The following is a 15,383-nucleotide window of genomic DNA, read 5'->3' as shown; positions in this document are numbered from 1 at the left end:
CGGGGAAAGGGCGGGAACGGCATCACGTGACCGGGGGAAAGGGGCAGGGGGCGGGAGCGGCGCTTTGTGGGCGTGGCCCCGGCGGGAAGGGGGCGTGGCCTGGGCCGCGGCGCGCGGTGAGCTCGGGGGGATTTTTTTGGGGGGAATTTTGGGGATTTTGGGGGTTTTGGGGGGGAAGTGGGGGGCGGGGGGCGGTGCGGGGAGTGCGGGGCGGGGGGGGGAGCGCGGGGGTTGGGGGGAATGGGGGGGTTTGGGGTAGTTTGGGTTGATTTGGGGCAATTGGGGGGGTTTGGGGTTAATTTGGGGGTTTGGGGTAATTTGGGGGATTGGGCTAATTTGGGGTAATTTGGGGGTTTGGGGTAATTTGGTGATAATTTGGGGCAATTTGGGGGTTTGGGTTAATTTGGGGCAATTTGGGGGTTTGGGGTTGGTTTGGGGTAATTTGTGGGTTTGAGGTAATTTCGGCTAATTTGGCGTTAATTTGGGGTAATTTGGGGGTTTGGGGTTAATTTGGGGTAATTGGGGGGTTTGGGTTTGTTTGATTTAATTGGGGCGGGTTCGGTTAATTTGTGGGTTTTGGGGCAATTGTCCCCCAGGTGCCCCCAGGTGTTCCCAGGTGCCCCCAGGTGTGCCCAGGTGCCCCCAGGTGACTCAGGTGTGACCTGGCTGTCCCCCAGGTGCCCCCAGGTGTGCCCAGGTGTGCCCAGGTGTGCCCAGGTGCGATGGCGCTGCCCCGGGTGCAGCTGCAGTGCAAGAACCTGCAGGAGTTCCTGCGGGGGCTCAGCCCCCCCACGCTGGACCGGCTCTACGGGCACCCGGCCACCTGCCTGGCCGTGTTCAGGTGAGCCAAAACATCCCATAATATCCATAAACCAACCCAAAACATCCCAAATTATCCCAAAATAACCCCGTGCCACCTGCCTGGCCGTGTTCAGGTGAGCCAAAACGTCCCAAAATATCCAAAAATCAACCCAAAATATCCCAAAACATCCCAAAATAACCCCGTGCCACCTGCCTGGCCGTGTTCAGGTGAGCCAGGACATCCCATAATATCCATAAACCAACCCAAAACATCCCAAATTATCCCAAAATAACCCCGTGCCACCTGCCTGGCCGTGTTCAGGTGAGCCAAAACGTCCCAAAATATCCAAAAGTCAACCCAAAATATCCCAAAACATCCCAAAATAACCCCGTGCCACCTGCCTGGCCGTGTTCAGGTGAGCCAGGACATCCCATAATATCCATAAACCAACCCAAAACATCCCAAAACATCCCAAATTAACCCCGTGCCACCTGCCTGGCCGTGTTCAGGTGAGCCAGGACATCCCATAATATCCATAAACCAACCCAAAATATCCCAAAATATCCCAAAATAACCCCGTGCCACCTGCCTGGCCGTGTTCAGGTGAGCCAGGACATCCCATAATATCCATAAACCAACCCAAAACATCCCAAAATAACCCCGTGCCACCTGCCTGGCCGTGTTCAGGTGAGCCAAAATTACCCAAAATATCCCAAAATATCCCAAAATATCCCAAAATAACCCCGAGCCACCTGCCTGGCCGTGTTCAGGTGAGCCAAAACATCCCAAAATATCCCAAAATAACCGAAAATCAACCCAAAATCCAAAAATCAACCCAAAATATCCCAAAATATCCCAAAATAACCCCATGCTACCTACCTGGCCGTGTTCAGGTGAGCCAAAACATCCCAAAAAAATCCCAAAATTGCCCTAAATTTCCCAAATTACCTCTAAATATCCAAAAACAAACCAAAATCCTGGGAGCTTCACCCAAATTAATGGATTTGGGAAGTTTTTGATGGATTTGGGGCCATTTTTTATGGATTTTTGGGTCCTTTTTGCTGCATTTTGGGTGGATTTCAGGGGTTTTTTTGGGATTGGGGTTTTTGGGGTGGTTTTGGGGGGGTTTCTGGGGGTCCCGATCCCCCAAAATCCTCCCCCAGGGATCTGCCAGGCCTGGCCCAGGCCGGGATTTGGGGCAGTTTTTAAGGATTTTTGGGGCAGTTTTTAAGGATTTTGGGTAGATTTTTTGCTGGATTCTGGAGTTTTTGGGGGGTGGGATTTTTGGGGGGGTTTCTGGGGGTCCCGACCCCCCAAAATCCTCCCCCAGGGATCTGCCAGGCCTCGCCCAGGCCGGGATTTGGGGCAGTTTTTAAGGATTTTTGGGGCAGTTTTTGCTGGATTTTTGGGCTATTTTTGCTGGATTTCGGGGGGTTTTGGGGTGGGGTTTTTTGGGGTGGTTTTGGGGGGGTTTCTGGGGGTCCCGACCCCCCAAAATCCTCCCCCAGGGAGCTGCCAGGCCTGGCCCAGGCCGGGATCATGCGGATGCTGTTCCTGGAGCAGCCCCTGCCCCAGGCGGCCGTGGGGCTCTGGGTCAAGAAGGAGCACAGCAGGTGGGGCTGGGGGCGGGTTTGGGGGGTCCCGAGGGGGTTTTGGGGGGTCCTGGGTGGTCCTGGGAGGTTTTGGGGGTTCCTGGAGGGTCCTGGGGGGGTTTTGGGGCGTCCTGGGGAGGGTTTGGGGGGTCCTGGGGAGGTTTTGGGGGGGTCGTGGGTGGTCCCGGGAGGGTTCTGGGGGTCCCTCGAGGGTCCCAGGGGGGGTCTTGGGGGGTCCTGGGGATGTTTTGGGGGGTCCTGGGTGGTTCCAGGGAGGTTTTGGGGGGTCCTGGGGAGGTTTTGGGGGGTCCTGGGGGCTACCGGGGGGGTCTTGGGGGGTCCCGGGGAGGTTTTGGGGGTCCTGGGAGGGGTTTGGGGGGGTCCCGGGGAGGTTTTGGGGGGTCCCAGGGAGGTTTTGGGGGGTCCTGGGTGGTCCCGGGAGGTTTTGGGGGGTCCTGGGGGATCCTGGGGAGGTTTTGGGGGTCCCCCGAGGATCCTGGGGAGGTTTTGGGGGGTCCCGGGGAGGTTTGGGGGGTCCTGGGGGGGTTTTGGGGGGATCCAGGGAGGTTTTGGGGGGTCCCCGGGAGGTTTTGGGGGGTCCCGGGGGGGTCCTGGGGAGGTTTTGGGGGGTCCCAGGGAGGTTTTGGGGGGTCCTGGGTGGTCCTGGGAGGGTTTGGGGGGGGGTCCCAGGGAGGTTTGAGGGGTCCTGGGGAGGTTTTGGGGGGTCCTGGGGAGTCCCGGGAGGGTTTGGGGGGTCCTGGGTGGTCCCTGGAGGGTTTTGGGGGTCCCCCGAGGGTCCCAGGGGGGCTTTTGGGGGGTCCTGGGTGGTCCCTGGAGGGTTTTGGGGGTCCCCCGAGGATCCTGGGGAGGTTTTTGGGGGGTCCCAGGGAGGTCTGGGGGGTCCTGGGGAAGTTTTGGGGGGTCCTGGGGAGGTTTTGCAGGTCCCCCAAGGATCCTGGGGAGGTTTTGGGGGGTCCCGGGGGGGTTTTGGGGGGTCCCGGGGGGGTTTTGGGGGGTCCTGGGTGGTTCCAGGGAGGTTTTGGGGGTCCCCCGAGGATCCTGGGGAGGTTTTGGGGGGTCCTGGGGGGTCCTGGGGAAGTTTGAGGGGTCCTGGGGAGGTTTTGAGGGTCCCCCGAGGATCCTGGGGAGGTTTTGGGGGGTCCTGGGTGGTTCCAGGGAGGTTTTGGGGGGTCCCAGGGAGGTTTGGGGGGGGTCCATTTCTGGGGTGATTTTGGGCAATTTTGTCCATTTTTGGGGTGATTTGGGGTGATTTTGGGGTGATTTTGGTGTAATTTGTCCATTTCTGGGGTGATTTTGGGTGATTTTGTCCATTTTTGGGGTGATTTTGGGTGATTTTGGGGTAATTTGTCCGTTTCTGGGGTGGTTTTGGGGTGATTTTGTCCATTTCTGGGGTGATTTTGAGTGATTTTGGGGTGGTTTGGGGTGATTTTGGGGTGATTTTGGTGTAATTTGTCCGTTTCTGGGGTGGTTTTGGGGTGATTTTCTCCGTTTCTGGGGTGGTTTTGGGGTGATTTTGTCCATTTCTGGGGTGATTTTGAGTGATTTTGGGGTGGTTTGGGGTGATTTTGGGGTGATTTTGGTGTAATTTGTCCGTTTCCGGGGTGATTTTGGGTGATTTTGGGGCGATTTTGTGGGATTTTGGGTGATTTTGGGGTGATTTTGGTGTAATATGTCTGTTTCTGGGGTGATTTTGGGTGATTTTGTCCATTTTTGAGGTGATTTTGGGTGATTTTGGGGTGATTTTGGGGTAATTTGTCCGTTTCTGGGGTGGTTTTGGGGTGATTTTCTCCGTTTCTGGGGTGATTTTGGGTGATTTTGTGGGATTTGGGGTGATTTTGGGGTGATTTAATGGGATTTTGGGGTGATTTTGGGTGATTTTGGGGTGATTTTGGGGTAATTTGTCCATTTCCGGGGTGATTTTGGGGTGATTTTGGGTGATTTTGGGGTGATTTAATGGGATTTTGGGTGATTTTGGGGTGATTTTGGGGTAATTTGTCCGTTTCTGGGGTGGTTTTGGGGTGATTTTCTCCGTTTCTGGGGTGATTTTGGGTGATTTTGTGGGATTTTGGGTGATTTTGGGGTGATTTAATGGGATTTTGGGGTGATTTGGGGTGATTTTGGGGTGATTTAATGGGATTTTGTGCCTCTGCGGGTGACCCGCGGCCGTTTCCTCGCGCAGGGAGCAGCAGCAGAGCCAGGAGGTGCTGCTGGAGCTGCGCCTGTGGCACCCCCACACCCTCCCGGGGGGGCTCCCGGGGGTCGCCCTGCACCCCAACTTCCGCCAGAACCTGCGGGTGGCGCTGCTGGGGGGGTGAGGGGGCGCGGGCAGGGGCGGAGTGGGGGCGAAATGTGAGAGAAAATGGGGAAAAATGGGGAAAATGTGAGAAAAAATGGGGAAAATTTGAGAAAAAATGGGGGAAATGTGAGAAAAATGGGGAAAATGTGAGAAAAAATGGGGGGAAATGGGGGAAATGTGAGAAAAAATGGGGGAAATGTGAGAAAAAATGGGGGAAATGTGAGAAAAATGGGGAAAATGTGAGAAGAAATGAGGGAAATGTGAGAAAAAATGGGGGGAAATGGGAAAAATGTGAGAAAAAATGGGGGAAATGGGGAAAATGTGAGAAAAAATGGTGGAAATATGGGGGAAAATGGGGGAAATTGGGAGAAATGGGGGGAAAATGGGGAAAATGTGAGAAAAAATGGGGGAAATGGGGAAAATGTAAGAAAAAATGGGGAAATGTGAGAAAAAAATGGGGGGAAACGGGGAAATGTGAGAAAAAATGGGGGAAATGTGAGAAAAAAATGGGCAAAATGTCAGAAAAAAATGGGGGAAATGTGAGAAGAAATGGGGAAATATGAAAAAAAATGGGGGAAATATGAGGAAAAAATGGGGCAAAAATGGGGAAAATGTGAGAAAAATGGGGGAAATGTGAGAAAAATTGTTGTTTTTTTTGTTTTTTTTGGGGGGTTTGTGGGGGTTTGAGGTGTTTTTTGGGGTTTTTGGGGTCCAAACCCTCTCAAGAGAGGCTGATTTTGGGGGGGTCCCCAGGGCTGAGGCCTGTGTGGGAGTTTGGGCCAAAGAATCAGAAAATCGGGATTTGTGAGGGAATTTCGGGAGGCTTTTGGGACTCTGTGGGTCTGGGGGTTTTGGGGGGCGGTTTTGGGGGATTTTTGGGGTTTTTGGGGTCCAAACCCCCTCAAGAGAGACTGATTTTGGGGGGGTCCCCAGGGCTGAGGCCTGTGTGGGAGTTTGGGCCAAAGAATCAGAAAATCGGGATTTGTGAGGGGATTTCGGGAGGCTTTTGGGACTCTGTGGGTCTGGGGGTTTTGGGGGGTGGTTTTTGGGGATTTTTGGGGTGCTGACCCCCCCGGGGGTCGCGTTTTTGGGGTCCTGGCAGGGGCAAGGCCTGGTCGGACGACACGGCCTCGCTGGGCCCGGACCGGCACGCCCGGGACGTGCCCGCGCTGGACAGATACGCCGAGGAGCGCTGGGAGGTGGGATTTGGGGTTTTTTTTGGGGGGATTTTGGGGGATTTTGGGGGGTTTTGGGGTGCCAGAGAGGCTGAACTTTTATTTTCAGGTGGTTTTGCACTTCATGGTGGGGTCCCCGAGTGCGGCCGTCAGCCAGGACCTGGCGCAGCTGCTGGTGCAGGCCGGGCTCATGAAGAGGTTTGGGGATTTTTGGGGGAATTTTGGGGGATTTTTGGGGAATTTTGGGAGATTTTGGGGGGTTCTGAGGGGGTTTGGGGAGAATTTGGAGGGGTTTGGGGAGGATTTGAGGAGTTTTTGAGGGGGATTTTGGGGGGAATTGGGGGCTCGGATGGTGCAGGCCGGGCTCATGAAGAGGTTTGGGGATTTTTGGGGGATTTTTGGGGGGTCCTGAGGGGGTTTGGGGAGAATTTGGAGGGGTTTGGGGAGGATTTGAGGAGATTTTGAGGGGGATCTTGGGGGGAATTTGGGGCTTGGCTGGTGCAGGCCAGGCTCATGAAGAGGTTTGGGAATTTTGGGGGATTTTTAGGGAATTTTGGGGGATTTTTTGGGGGTTTTGGGGATTTGGGGGGTCCTGAGGGTGTTTGGGGAAAATTTGGAGGGGTTTGGGGAGGATTTGAGGGGGTTTTTAGGGGTTTTTGAGGGGATTTGGGGATCTGGCGCAGCTGCTGGTGCAGGCCGGGCTCATGAAGAGGTTTGGGGATTTTTGGGGAATTTTTGGGGGATTTTGGGGGATCTTTGGGGATTTGGGGGGTCCTGAGGGGGTTTAGGGAGAATTTGGAGGGGTTTGGGGAGGATTTGATGGGGTTTTTAGGGGTTTTTAGGAGTTTTTGAGGGGTTTTTTGGGGGGAATTTGGGGCTCGGCTGGTGCAGGCCAGGCTCATGAAGAGTTTTGGGGATTTTTTGGGGATTTTTGGGGGATTTGGGAGATTTTTTGGGATTTTGGGGGATTTTGGGGGTTCCCGAGGGTGTTTGGGGAGACTTTGGAGGGATTTGGGGAGGATTTGAGGGGTTCTGGGGTGGTTTTTGAGGGGGATTTGGGGAGGATTTTGAGGGACCTGAGTGGATTTGGGGAAATTCGGGAGGGATTTGGGGTTAAGGTCGGGCACATTTTGGGACCCTCCCCAATTTGGGGGTGACCCCAAAGATTTAAGACCCCTCCCCAATTTTGGGATCCCCAGCTGGGCTGGGCTGGGGGGGGGGGGGGGTGTTGAATTGTGAATTTTGGGGAGGATTTTTGGCCGATTCCGATGGGGTTTGGGGGTGGATTTTTTGGGGGGGGTTTCCTGCGGGTTTTGGGGGTTCCCTGACGCCCCCCTCCCCAATTTTTTGGGGTCCCCAGCGAGGGGGGGGAGCCCCCCTGCATCACCTCGGCCGGGTTCCAGTTCCTGCTGCTCGACACCCCCGCCCAGCTCTGGTTCTTCATCCTGCAGTACCTGCGGGGGGCCGAGGTCAGGGCGCCCCAAAATCCCCCCAAATTTGGGTGTGGGGGGGGTCCCCAAAAACCCCTCAAATTCGTGGGGGTCCCCAAAAAAACCTCAAATTCGTGGGGGTCCCCAAAAACCCTGGGATTCGCCTCAAAAACCTCACCTGGGGGGGGGGGTTTGTCTTCCAGGGGGGGCTGGGAGAGCCCAAAATTTGGGGGTGGGGGGGGGATTAAAACTCGGGGGGGTCCCCAAAATTTGGGGGGGGTGCCAAAATCTGGGGGGTCCCAAAAATCTTGGGGGGATTTCCGAAAACTTGGAGTTGTTTTTTTCTCCCAAATTTGAAGTTTTCCCAAAATCTGGGGAAGTTCTGAAAATTTGGGGAGGGGGGGTCCCAAAAATCCAAAAATTTGGGGGGGGTCCCAAAAAACCCCAAAATTTGGGGGGAGTTCCCAAAATCTCGAGGGTTCCCAAAATCTGGGGGTGGGGGGGGGGTCCCTAAAATCTGGGGGATTTCCCAAAACTTGGAGTTTTTTCTTCCAAATTTGAGGTTTTCCTCCAAATCCGAGGAAATTCCCAAAAATTGGGGGGTGGGGAGTTCCCAAAAATCCCAAAATTTTGGGGGGGGGTGCCTAAACCTGGGGGGGGGTCCCAAAACCTGGGGGGTCCCCAAAAATCCGGGGGATTTCCCAAAACTTGAGGGGGTTTTTCTCTCAAATTTGAGGCTTTTCCCTAAATCTGGGGAAATTCCCAAAATTTGGGGGGTGTCCCAAAAATCCCAAAATTTGGGGGGGGGGTCCCCAGAACACCCGGGGCCCCCCCAAACCCCCCCCTGTGCCCCCCCAGGCGCGGGGGATGGACCTGGTGGAGATTCTGTCCTTCCTCTTCCAGCTGAGCTTCTCCACCCTGGGCAAGGTGGGACTGGGAGGGACTGGGAGGGACTGGGAATGGACTGAGATGGACTGGGAGGGACTGGGAGGGGATTTGGGGATACTGGGAGGGACTGGGAGCACTGGGAGGGACTGGGAGGGAATAGGAATGGACTGAGATGGACTGGGAGGGACTGGGAGGGGATTTGGCGATACTGGGAGGGACTGGGAGGGACTGGGAGGGATTGGGGGACACTGGGGGACACTGGGGGAGGGACTGGGAGGGACTGGGAATGGACTGGGAGGGACTGGGAGGGACTGGGGGCCACAGGGGGGGATTTGGGGATACTGGGAGGGACTGGGAGCACTGGGGGGGACTGGGAGGGACTGGGAGGGACTGGGAATGGACTGGGAGGGACTGGGAGGGGACTGGGGAGCACTGGGAGGGACTGGGGGAGCACTGGGGGGGACTGGGGAATACTGGGAGGGACTGGGAGGGGACTGGGAGGGACTGGGAATGGACTGGGGGGCACTGGGGGGGATTTGGGGATACTGGGAGGGACTGGGAGGGGATTGAGGGGAACTGGGATGAACTGGGATGCACTGGGAGCGTTCCAGGACTGTTCCTGGAGAGCTGAGAACATTTTGGTGGTAACTGGGAGGTAACTGGTGTGAACTGGTGTGAACTGGTGGGAACTGGTCTGAACTGGTCCGAACTGGTCCGAACTGGTCTGAACTGGTCCAAACTGGTCCGAACTGGTGGCAGGATTACTCGGTGGAGGGGATGAGCGAGTCCCTGCTGACGTTCCTGCAGCACCTGCGCGAGTTCGGGCTGGTGTTCCAGAGGAAGGTGAACTGGGAGCACTGGGAGCACTGGGAGGGGACACGGGGGACACTGGGGGGGACTGGGAGGGGACACGGGGGACACTGGGGGGGACTGGGGGGGGACACGGGGGGACACTGGGGGGGTCTGGGGGGGACTGGGAGGGGACACGGGGGACACTGGGGGGGACTGGGAGGGGACACGGGGGACACTGGGGGGGACTGGGGGGGACTGGGAGGGGACACGGGGGACACTGGGGGGGACTGGGAGGGGACACGGGGGACACTGGGGGGGACTGGGAGCACTGGGAGGGGACACGGGGGACACTGGGGGGGACTGGGAGGTGCCAGGACTGACCTGGGGACACTCGGGGACAGCTCTTGACCCCCTTGGGGACACTCGGGGACACTCAGGGACAGCTGGGGACACTCGGGGACAGATCTTGGGGACACTTGGGGACACCTGGGGACACTTGGGGACACTGAGGGACACTCGGGGACAGATCTTGGGGACACTCAGGGACACTTGGGGACAGCTGGGGACACTTGGGGACATTTGGGGACACTCGGGGACAGCTCTTGACCCCCTTGGGGACACTCGGGGACAGATCTTGGGGACACTCGGGGACAGCTCCTGCCCCCTTGGGGACACTCAGGGACATTTGGGGACACTTGGGGACACTCGGGGACACTTGGGGACACTGAGGGACACTCGGGGACAGATCTTGGGGACACTTGGGGACACTCGGGGACACTTGGGGACACTGAGGGACACTCGGGGACAGATCTTGGGGACACTCAGGGACAGCTCCTGCCCCCTTGGGGACATTTGGGGACACTCGGGGACAGCTGGGGACACTTGGGGACACTCAGGGACAGCTCTTGACCCCCTTGGGGACACTCAGGGACACCTGGGGACACTTGGGGACAGATCTTGGGGACACTCAAGGACACTTGGGGACACTCGGGGACAGCTCCTGACACCTTGGGGACAGCTGGGGACACTTGGGGACATTTGGGGACACTCGGGGACAGCTCCTGACCCTGTGGGGACACTTGGGGGATGTTTGGGGACACCTGGGGACACTGAGGGACACTCGGGGACACCTGGGGACACTTGGGGACAGCTCCTTTTCCCCTTGGGGACACCTGGGGACACTCGGGGACAGCTGGGGACACTTGGGGACATTTGGGGACACTCGGGGACAGCTCCTGACCCCGTGGGGACACTTGGGGGATATTTGGGGACACTCGGGGACACCTGGGGACACTCGGGGACAGCTGGTGTCCCCGTCCCCAGCGGAAGTCGCGGCGGTTCTACCCGACCCGGCTGGCCATCGCGCTGGCCTCGGGGACAGCGGGGACAGCGCCGGGGACAGCGGGGACAGCGCCCGACGGGCACGGCTTCGTCCTGGTGGAGACCAACTACCGCATCTACGCCTACACAGGTGACACCTGGGACACCTGGGACACCTGGGGACACCTGGGACACCTGGGGACAGCTGGGACACCTGGGACACCTGGGGACACCTGGGGACACCTGGGACACCTGGGGACACCTGGGGACAGCTGGGGACACCTGGGACACCTGGGGACACCTGGGACAGCTGGGGACACCTGGGAACACCTGGGGACACCTGGGACAGCTGGGGACACCTGGGGACAGCTGGGGACACCTGGGGACATCGGGGACACCTGGGACACCTGGGGACATCTGGGGACATCTGGGGACACCTGGGGACACCTGGGGACATCTGGGGACATCTGGGGACAGCTGGGGACACCTGGGGACATCTGGGACACCTGGGGACACCTGGGGACACCTGGGACACCTGGGGACAGCTGGGGACACCTGGGGACACCTGGGGACACCTGGGACACCTGGGTACAGCTGGGGACACCAGGGACACCTTGGGGACACCTCGGGGACAGTCTTGTCACCCCTCTGTCACCCCCATCACCTCACTGTCACCTCTGGTCTTCCCTGTGTCCCAATGTCCCCAATGTCCCCATTGCTGTCCCCATGTCCCCAATGTCCCCGTGTCCCCATTGCTGTCCCCATGTTCCCAATGTCCCCGTGTCCCCATTGCTGTCCCCACGTCCCTGTGCTGTCCCCATTGCTGTCCCCAATGTCCCTGTGTCCCCAATGTCCCCGTGTCCCCAACGTCCCCAGACTCGGAGCTGCAGGTGGCCCTCATCGCGCTCTTCTCGGAGCTCCTCTACCGCTTCCCCAACCTGGTGGTGGCCCAGGTGACAAGGGACAGCGTGCAGGCGGCCATCGCCAACGGCATCACGGCCGAGCAGGTGACACCGGGGACACCGGGGACAGCAATGGGGACATTGGGGTATGGGGACATTGGGGACATTGGGGACAGCAATGGGGACACCGGGGACAGCAATGGGGACACTGGGGACATTGGGGACACTGGGGACACTGGGGACACCGGGGACACCGGGGACAGCAATGGGGACACTGGGGACATTGGGGACACTGGGGACACTGGGGACATTGGGGTATGGGGACATTGGGGACAGCAATGGGGACACTGGGGACATTGGGGACACCAGGGACATTAGGGTATGGGGACACCAGGGACAGCAATGGGGGCACTGGTGACACCGGAGGTGACACTGGTGACGCCCCTCCCCGCAGATCATTCACTTCCTGCGCACCCGCGCCCACCCCGTGATGGCCAAACAGGTGAGGGGGGCTGGGCCTGGGGCTCCCAAATCCTCGGGGGGGTCCCAGATCCATTTTGGGGGGTCCCAAATCCTTCGGGGCTCCCAAATCCTCGGGGGGGTCCCAGATCCATTTTGGGGGGTCCCAAATCCTCTATTGGGGGGGTCCCAAATCCTTTATGGGGGGTTCCAAATCCTCTGGGGGTTCCCAAATCCATTTTGGGGGGTCCCAAATCCATTTCAGGGATCCCAAATCCTCTGGGGGGTCCCAAATCCTTTAGGGGGGGGTCCCAAATCCATTTCAGGGATCCCAAATCCATTTGGGGGATCCCAAATCCTTTATGGGGGGTTCCAAATCCTCTATTGGGGGGTCCCAAATCCTCTATTGGGGGGGTCCCAAATTCTCTGGGAGGTCCAAAATCCTTTGGGGGTCTCATTCCTTCAATTACCCGCTGTCCTCCCTGTCCCTGTCCCCTGTCCCTGTGTCCCTGTCCTCTGTCCCTGTCCCCAACCCTGTCCCTGTGTCCCTGTCCCTGTGTCCCTGTCCCTGTGTCCTCTCCCTGTCCCTGTGTCCCCTCCCTGTCCCTGTCCCTGTGTCCCCTCCCTGTCCCCTCCCTGTCCCTGTGTCCCCTCCCTGTCCCCTGTCCCTGTGTCCCTGTCCCTGTGTCCCCTCCCTGTCCCTGTGTCCCCTCCCTGTCCCCTCCCTGTCCCTGTGTCCCCTCCCTGTCCCTGTGTCCCCTCCATGTCCCTGTCCCCTGTCCCCTGTCCCCTCCCTGTCCCTGTCCCTGTCCCTGTGTCCCTGTCCCTGTGTCCCCTCCCTGTCCCTGTGTCCCTGTCCCTGTGTCCCCTCCATGTCCCTGTCCCTGTCCCTGTGTCCCTGTCCCCCTGTCCCTGTCTCCAACCCTGTCCCCTCCCTGTCCCTGTCCCTGTCCCCTCCCTGTCCCTGTCCCTGTCCCCTCCCTGTCCCCGTCCCTGTCCCTGTCCCCTCCCTGTCCCTGTCCCTGTCCCCTCCCTGTCCCTGTCCCTGTCCCTGTCCCCTGTCCCTGTCCCTGTCCCCTGTCCCCTCCCTGTCCCTGTCCCCATCCCCTGTCCCCTGTCCCCTCCCTGTCCCTGTGTCCCTGTCCCTGTCCCCATCCTCTGTCCCTGTCCCCTGTCCCTGTCCCCAGAGCCCGGTGCTGCCCCCGACCATCACGGATCAGATCCGGCTCTGGGAGCTCGAGCGGGACCGGCTGCGCTTCTCGGACGGTCAGTGTCCCCAAAGTGTCCTCAAATGTCCCCAAAGTGTCCCTAAATGTCCCCAAATGTCCCCAAAGTGTCCCCAAAGTGTCCCCAAAAAGTGTCCCCAAAGTGTCCCCAAAAAGTGTCCCCAAAGTGTCCCCGAGGTGCCACCAGGGTGTCCCCAAAGTGTCCCCAAGTGTCCCCAAAGTGTCCCCAAAGTGTCCCCGAGGTGCCACCAGGGTGTCCCCAAAGTGTCCCCAAGTGTCCCCAAATGTCCCCAAATGTCCCCAAGTGACCCCAGGGTGTCCTCAGAAAGTGTTTCCAAAGTGTCCCCAAAGTGTCACCAGAGGATTCTGAAAATGTCCCCAAGGGGGAGGTGACACCACAGGGGGGGAGGTGACACCAGAAGGGGGGAGGTGCCACCAGAGGCGGTCAGGTGCCACCCTGGCGGTGTCCCCAACGCTGTCCCCTCCCGCCAGGTGTGCTGTACAACCAGTTCCTGTCCCAGGTGGATTTCGAGGTGCTGCGGGACCACGCCCGCGCCCTGGGCGTGCTGGTGTTCGAGAACCCCGCGCGGCGCCTGATGGTCGTCACCCCCGCGGGCCACCCCGACGTCAAACGCTTCTGGAAGAGGCAGAAACACAACGGCTGACCCCAAAAAAACCCAAAATCCCCGAAATCCTGGAGTTCAGGTTCCAAAAATCCCCGAAATCCTGGAGTTTGGGGGCCAAAAATCACCGAATTTGGGGTTACTGGGCCACCCCGACGTCAAAAGCTTCTGGAAGCGGCAGAAACACAACGGCTGACCCCAAAAAACCTCAAAATCCAGGAGTTCAGGGTCCAAAAATCCCCGAAATCCCCGAAATCCTGGAGTTTGGGGGCCAAAAATCCCCGAAATCCTGGAGTTTGGGGTCCAAAAATCACCGAATTTGGGGTTACTGGGGCCACCCCGACGTCAAACGCTTCTGGAAGAGGCAGAAACACAACGGCTGACCCCAAAAAACCCCAAAATCCCCGAAATCCTGGAGTTCAGGGTCCAAAAATCCCTGAAATCCCCAAAATCCTGGATTTTGGGAACCCAAAATCACCAAATTTGGGGTTACTGGGGCCACCCCGACGTCAAACGCTTCTGGAAGAGGCAGAAACACAATGGCTGACCCCAAAAAAACCCAAAATCCCCGAAATCCTGGAGTTTGGGGGCCAAAAATCCCTGAAATCCTGGAGTTTGGGGGCCAAAAATCACCGAATTTGGGGTTACTGGGCCACCCCGACGTCAAAAGCTTCTGGAAGCGGCAGAAACACAACGGCTGACCCCAAAAAACCTCAAAATCCAGGAGTTCAGGGTCCAAAAATCCCCGAAATCCCCGAAATCCTGGAGTTTGGGGGCCAAAAATCCCCGAAATCCTGGAGTTTGGGGTCCCAAAATCCCCAAAATCCTGGATTTTGGGGTCCAAAAATCACCGAATTTGGGGTTACTGGGGCCACCCCGACGTCAAACGCTTCTGGAAGAGGCAGAAACACAATGGCTGACCCCAAAAAACCCCAAAATCCCCGAAATCCTGGAGTTTGGGGGCCAAAAATCCCTGAAATCCTGGAGTTTGGGGGCCAAAAATCACCAAAATCCTGGAGTTCAGGATCCCAAAATCCCTGAAATCCCCGAAATCCTGGAGTTTGGGGTCCCAAAATCCCCGAAATCCTGGAGTTTGGGGTACAAAAATCACCGAATATGGGGTTACTGGGCCACCCCGATGTCAAATGCTTCTGGAAGAGGCAGAAACACAACGCCTGACCCCAAAAAAACCCAAAATCCTGGAGTTCAGGATCCCAAAATCCCTGAAATCCTGGAATTTGGGGTCCAAAAATCACCAAAATCCTGGAGTTTGGGGTCCAAAAATCACCGAATTTGGGGTTTCTGGGCCACCCCGATGTCAAACGCTTTTTGGCTGACCCCAAAAAAACCCCAAATCCCCAAATTGGGGATCCCAAAACCCCCAAATTTGAGGTCCTGGCGCCTCATTCCCAAAAAATCCCGGATTTTGGGAGGGGGGAAATGTCGGGTTTTTTTGTACAAACGGTGTTTTTTTGGGAAGGTTTTTTTTTTTGTAGTAAAAGCGTTTTGAGCGTAAAAAAAAAAAAAAAAAAAGCGAAGTTTTGAGAAGGGAGCGGGGGATCCCTGAGGGAAAAGGAGAAACTTGGGATTTTGGGGGATTCGGTGGGAAAATCCCACATTTTGGGGAGAGAAATTTTGGGAATTTCGGGGAATTTGGAAAGGGGCGGCGGGGGGTGGATTTCTGAGGGGAAAAACACGGATTTAGGAAAAACAGCGACGAGTTCACGGGGGAGCGATGGGATTGATGGATTTGGGGGCTAAAAGTGGGAAATTTTTGGGGCTAAAAATACGAATTTTGGGGATAAAACCGGGAATTTTGGCGCCGCTATCCCAAATCCCTCATTCTGATTGCGCTCC

At 57.5% G+C, this 15,383-nt stretch overlaps 1 protein-coding gene across 1 annotated transcript; it reads left to right on the top strand.

Annotated features, from left to right (window-relative positions):
- The first annotated feature begins 698 nt into the window (after positions 1 to 698).
- Positions 699 to 13,659, top strand: GTF2H4 (general transcription factor IIH subunit 4). Its single transcript, XM_053967948.1, has 13 exons — positions 699 to 841; positions 2,311 to 2,415; positions 4,595 to 4,726; positions 5,814 to 5,910; positions 5,996 to 6,084; positions 7,247 to 7,355; positions 8,175 to 8,243; positions 8,964 to 9,047; positions 10,320 to 10,467; positions 11,193 to 11,323; positions 11,673 to 11,720; positions 12,865 to 12,943; positions 13,396 to 13,659. Exons 1-13 carry the CDS (start codon positions 723 to 725, stop codon positions 13,566 to 13,568), a joined length of 1,383 nt encoding a protein of 460 aa, XP_053823923.1. The 5' UTR covers positions 699 to 722; the 3' UTR covers positions 13,569 to 13,659.
- The last annotated feature ends 1,724 nt before the right edge of the window (positions 13,660 to 15,383 follow it).

The sequence above is a fragment of the Vidua chalybeata genome, chromosome 31 (assembly GCF_026979565.1).
Source record: "Vidua chalybeata isolate OUT-0048 chromosome 31, bVidCha1 merged haplotype, whole genome shotgun sequence".
Taxonomy (NCBI): Eukaryota; Metazoa; Chordata; class Aves; order Passeriformes; family Viduidae; genus Vidua; species Vidua chalybeata.
The sequence above is the reverse complement of the archived record's forward strand: the minus strand, read 5'-3'. Positions and strand labels throughout refer to the sequence as shown.

Excerpts from the sequence above, each read along its gene's own strand:
- GTF2H4 (XM_053967948.1), top strand. The coding sequence starts at position 723 with ATGGCGCTGCCCCGGGTGCAGCTGCAGTGCAAGAACCTGCAGGAGTTC. Across the intron at positions 7,356-8,174 it reads AGTACCTGCGGGGGGCCGAG|GCGCGGGGGATGGACCTGGT; the intron begins GTCAGGGCGCCC and ends GTGCCCCCCCAG. Across the intron at positions 12,944-13,395 it reads CCGGCTGCGCTTCTCGGACG|GTGTGCTGTACAACCAGTTC; the intron begins GTCAGTGTCCCC and ends CCCTCCCGCCAG.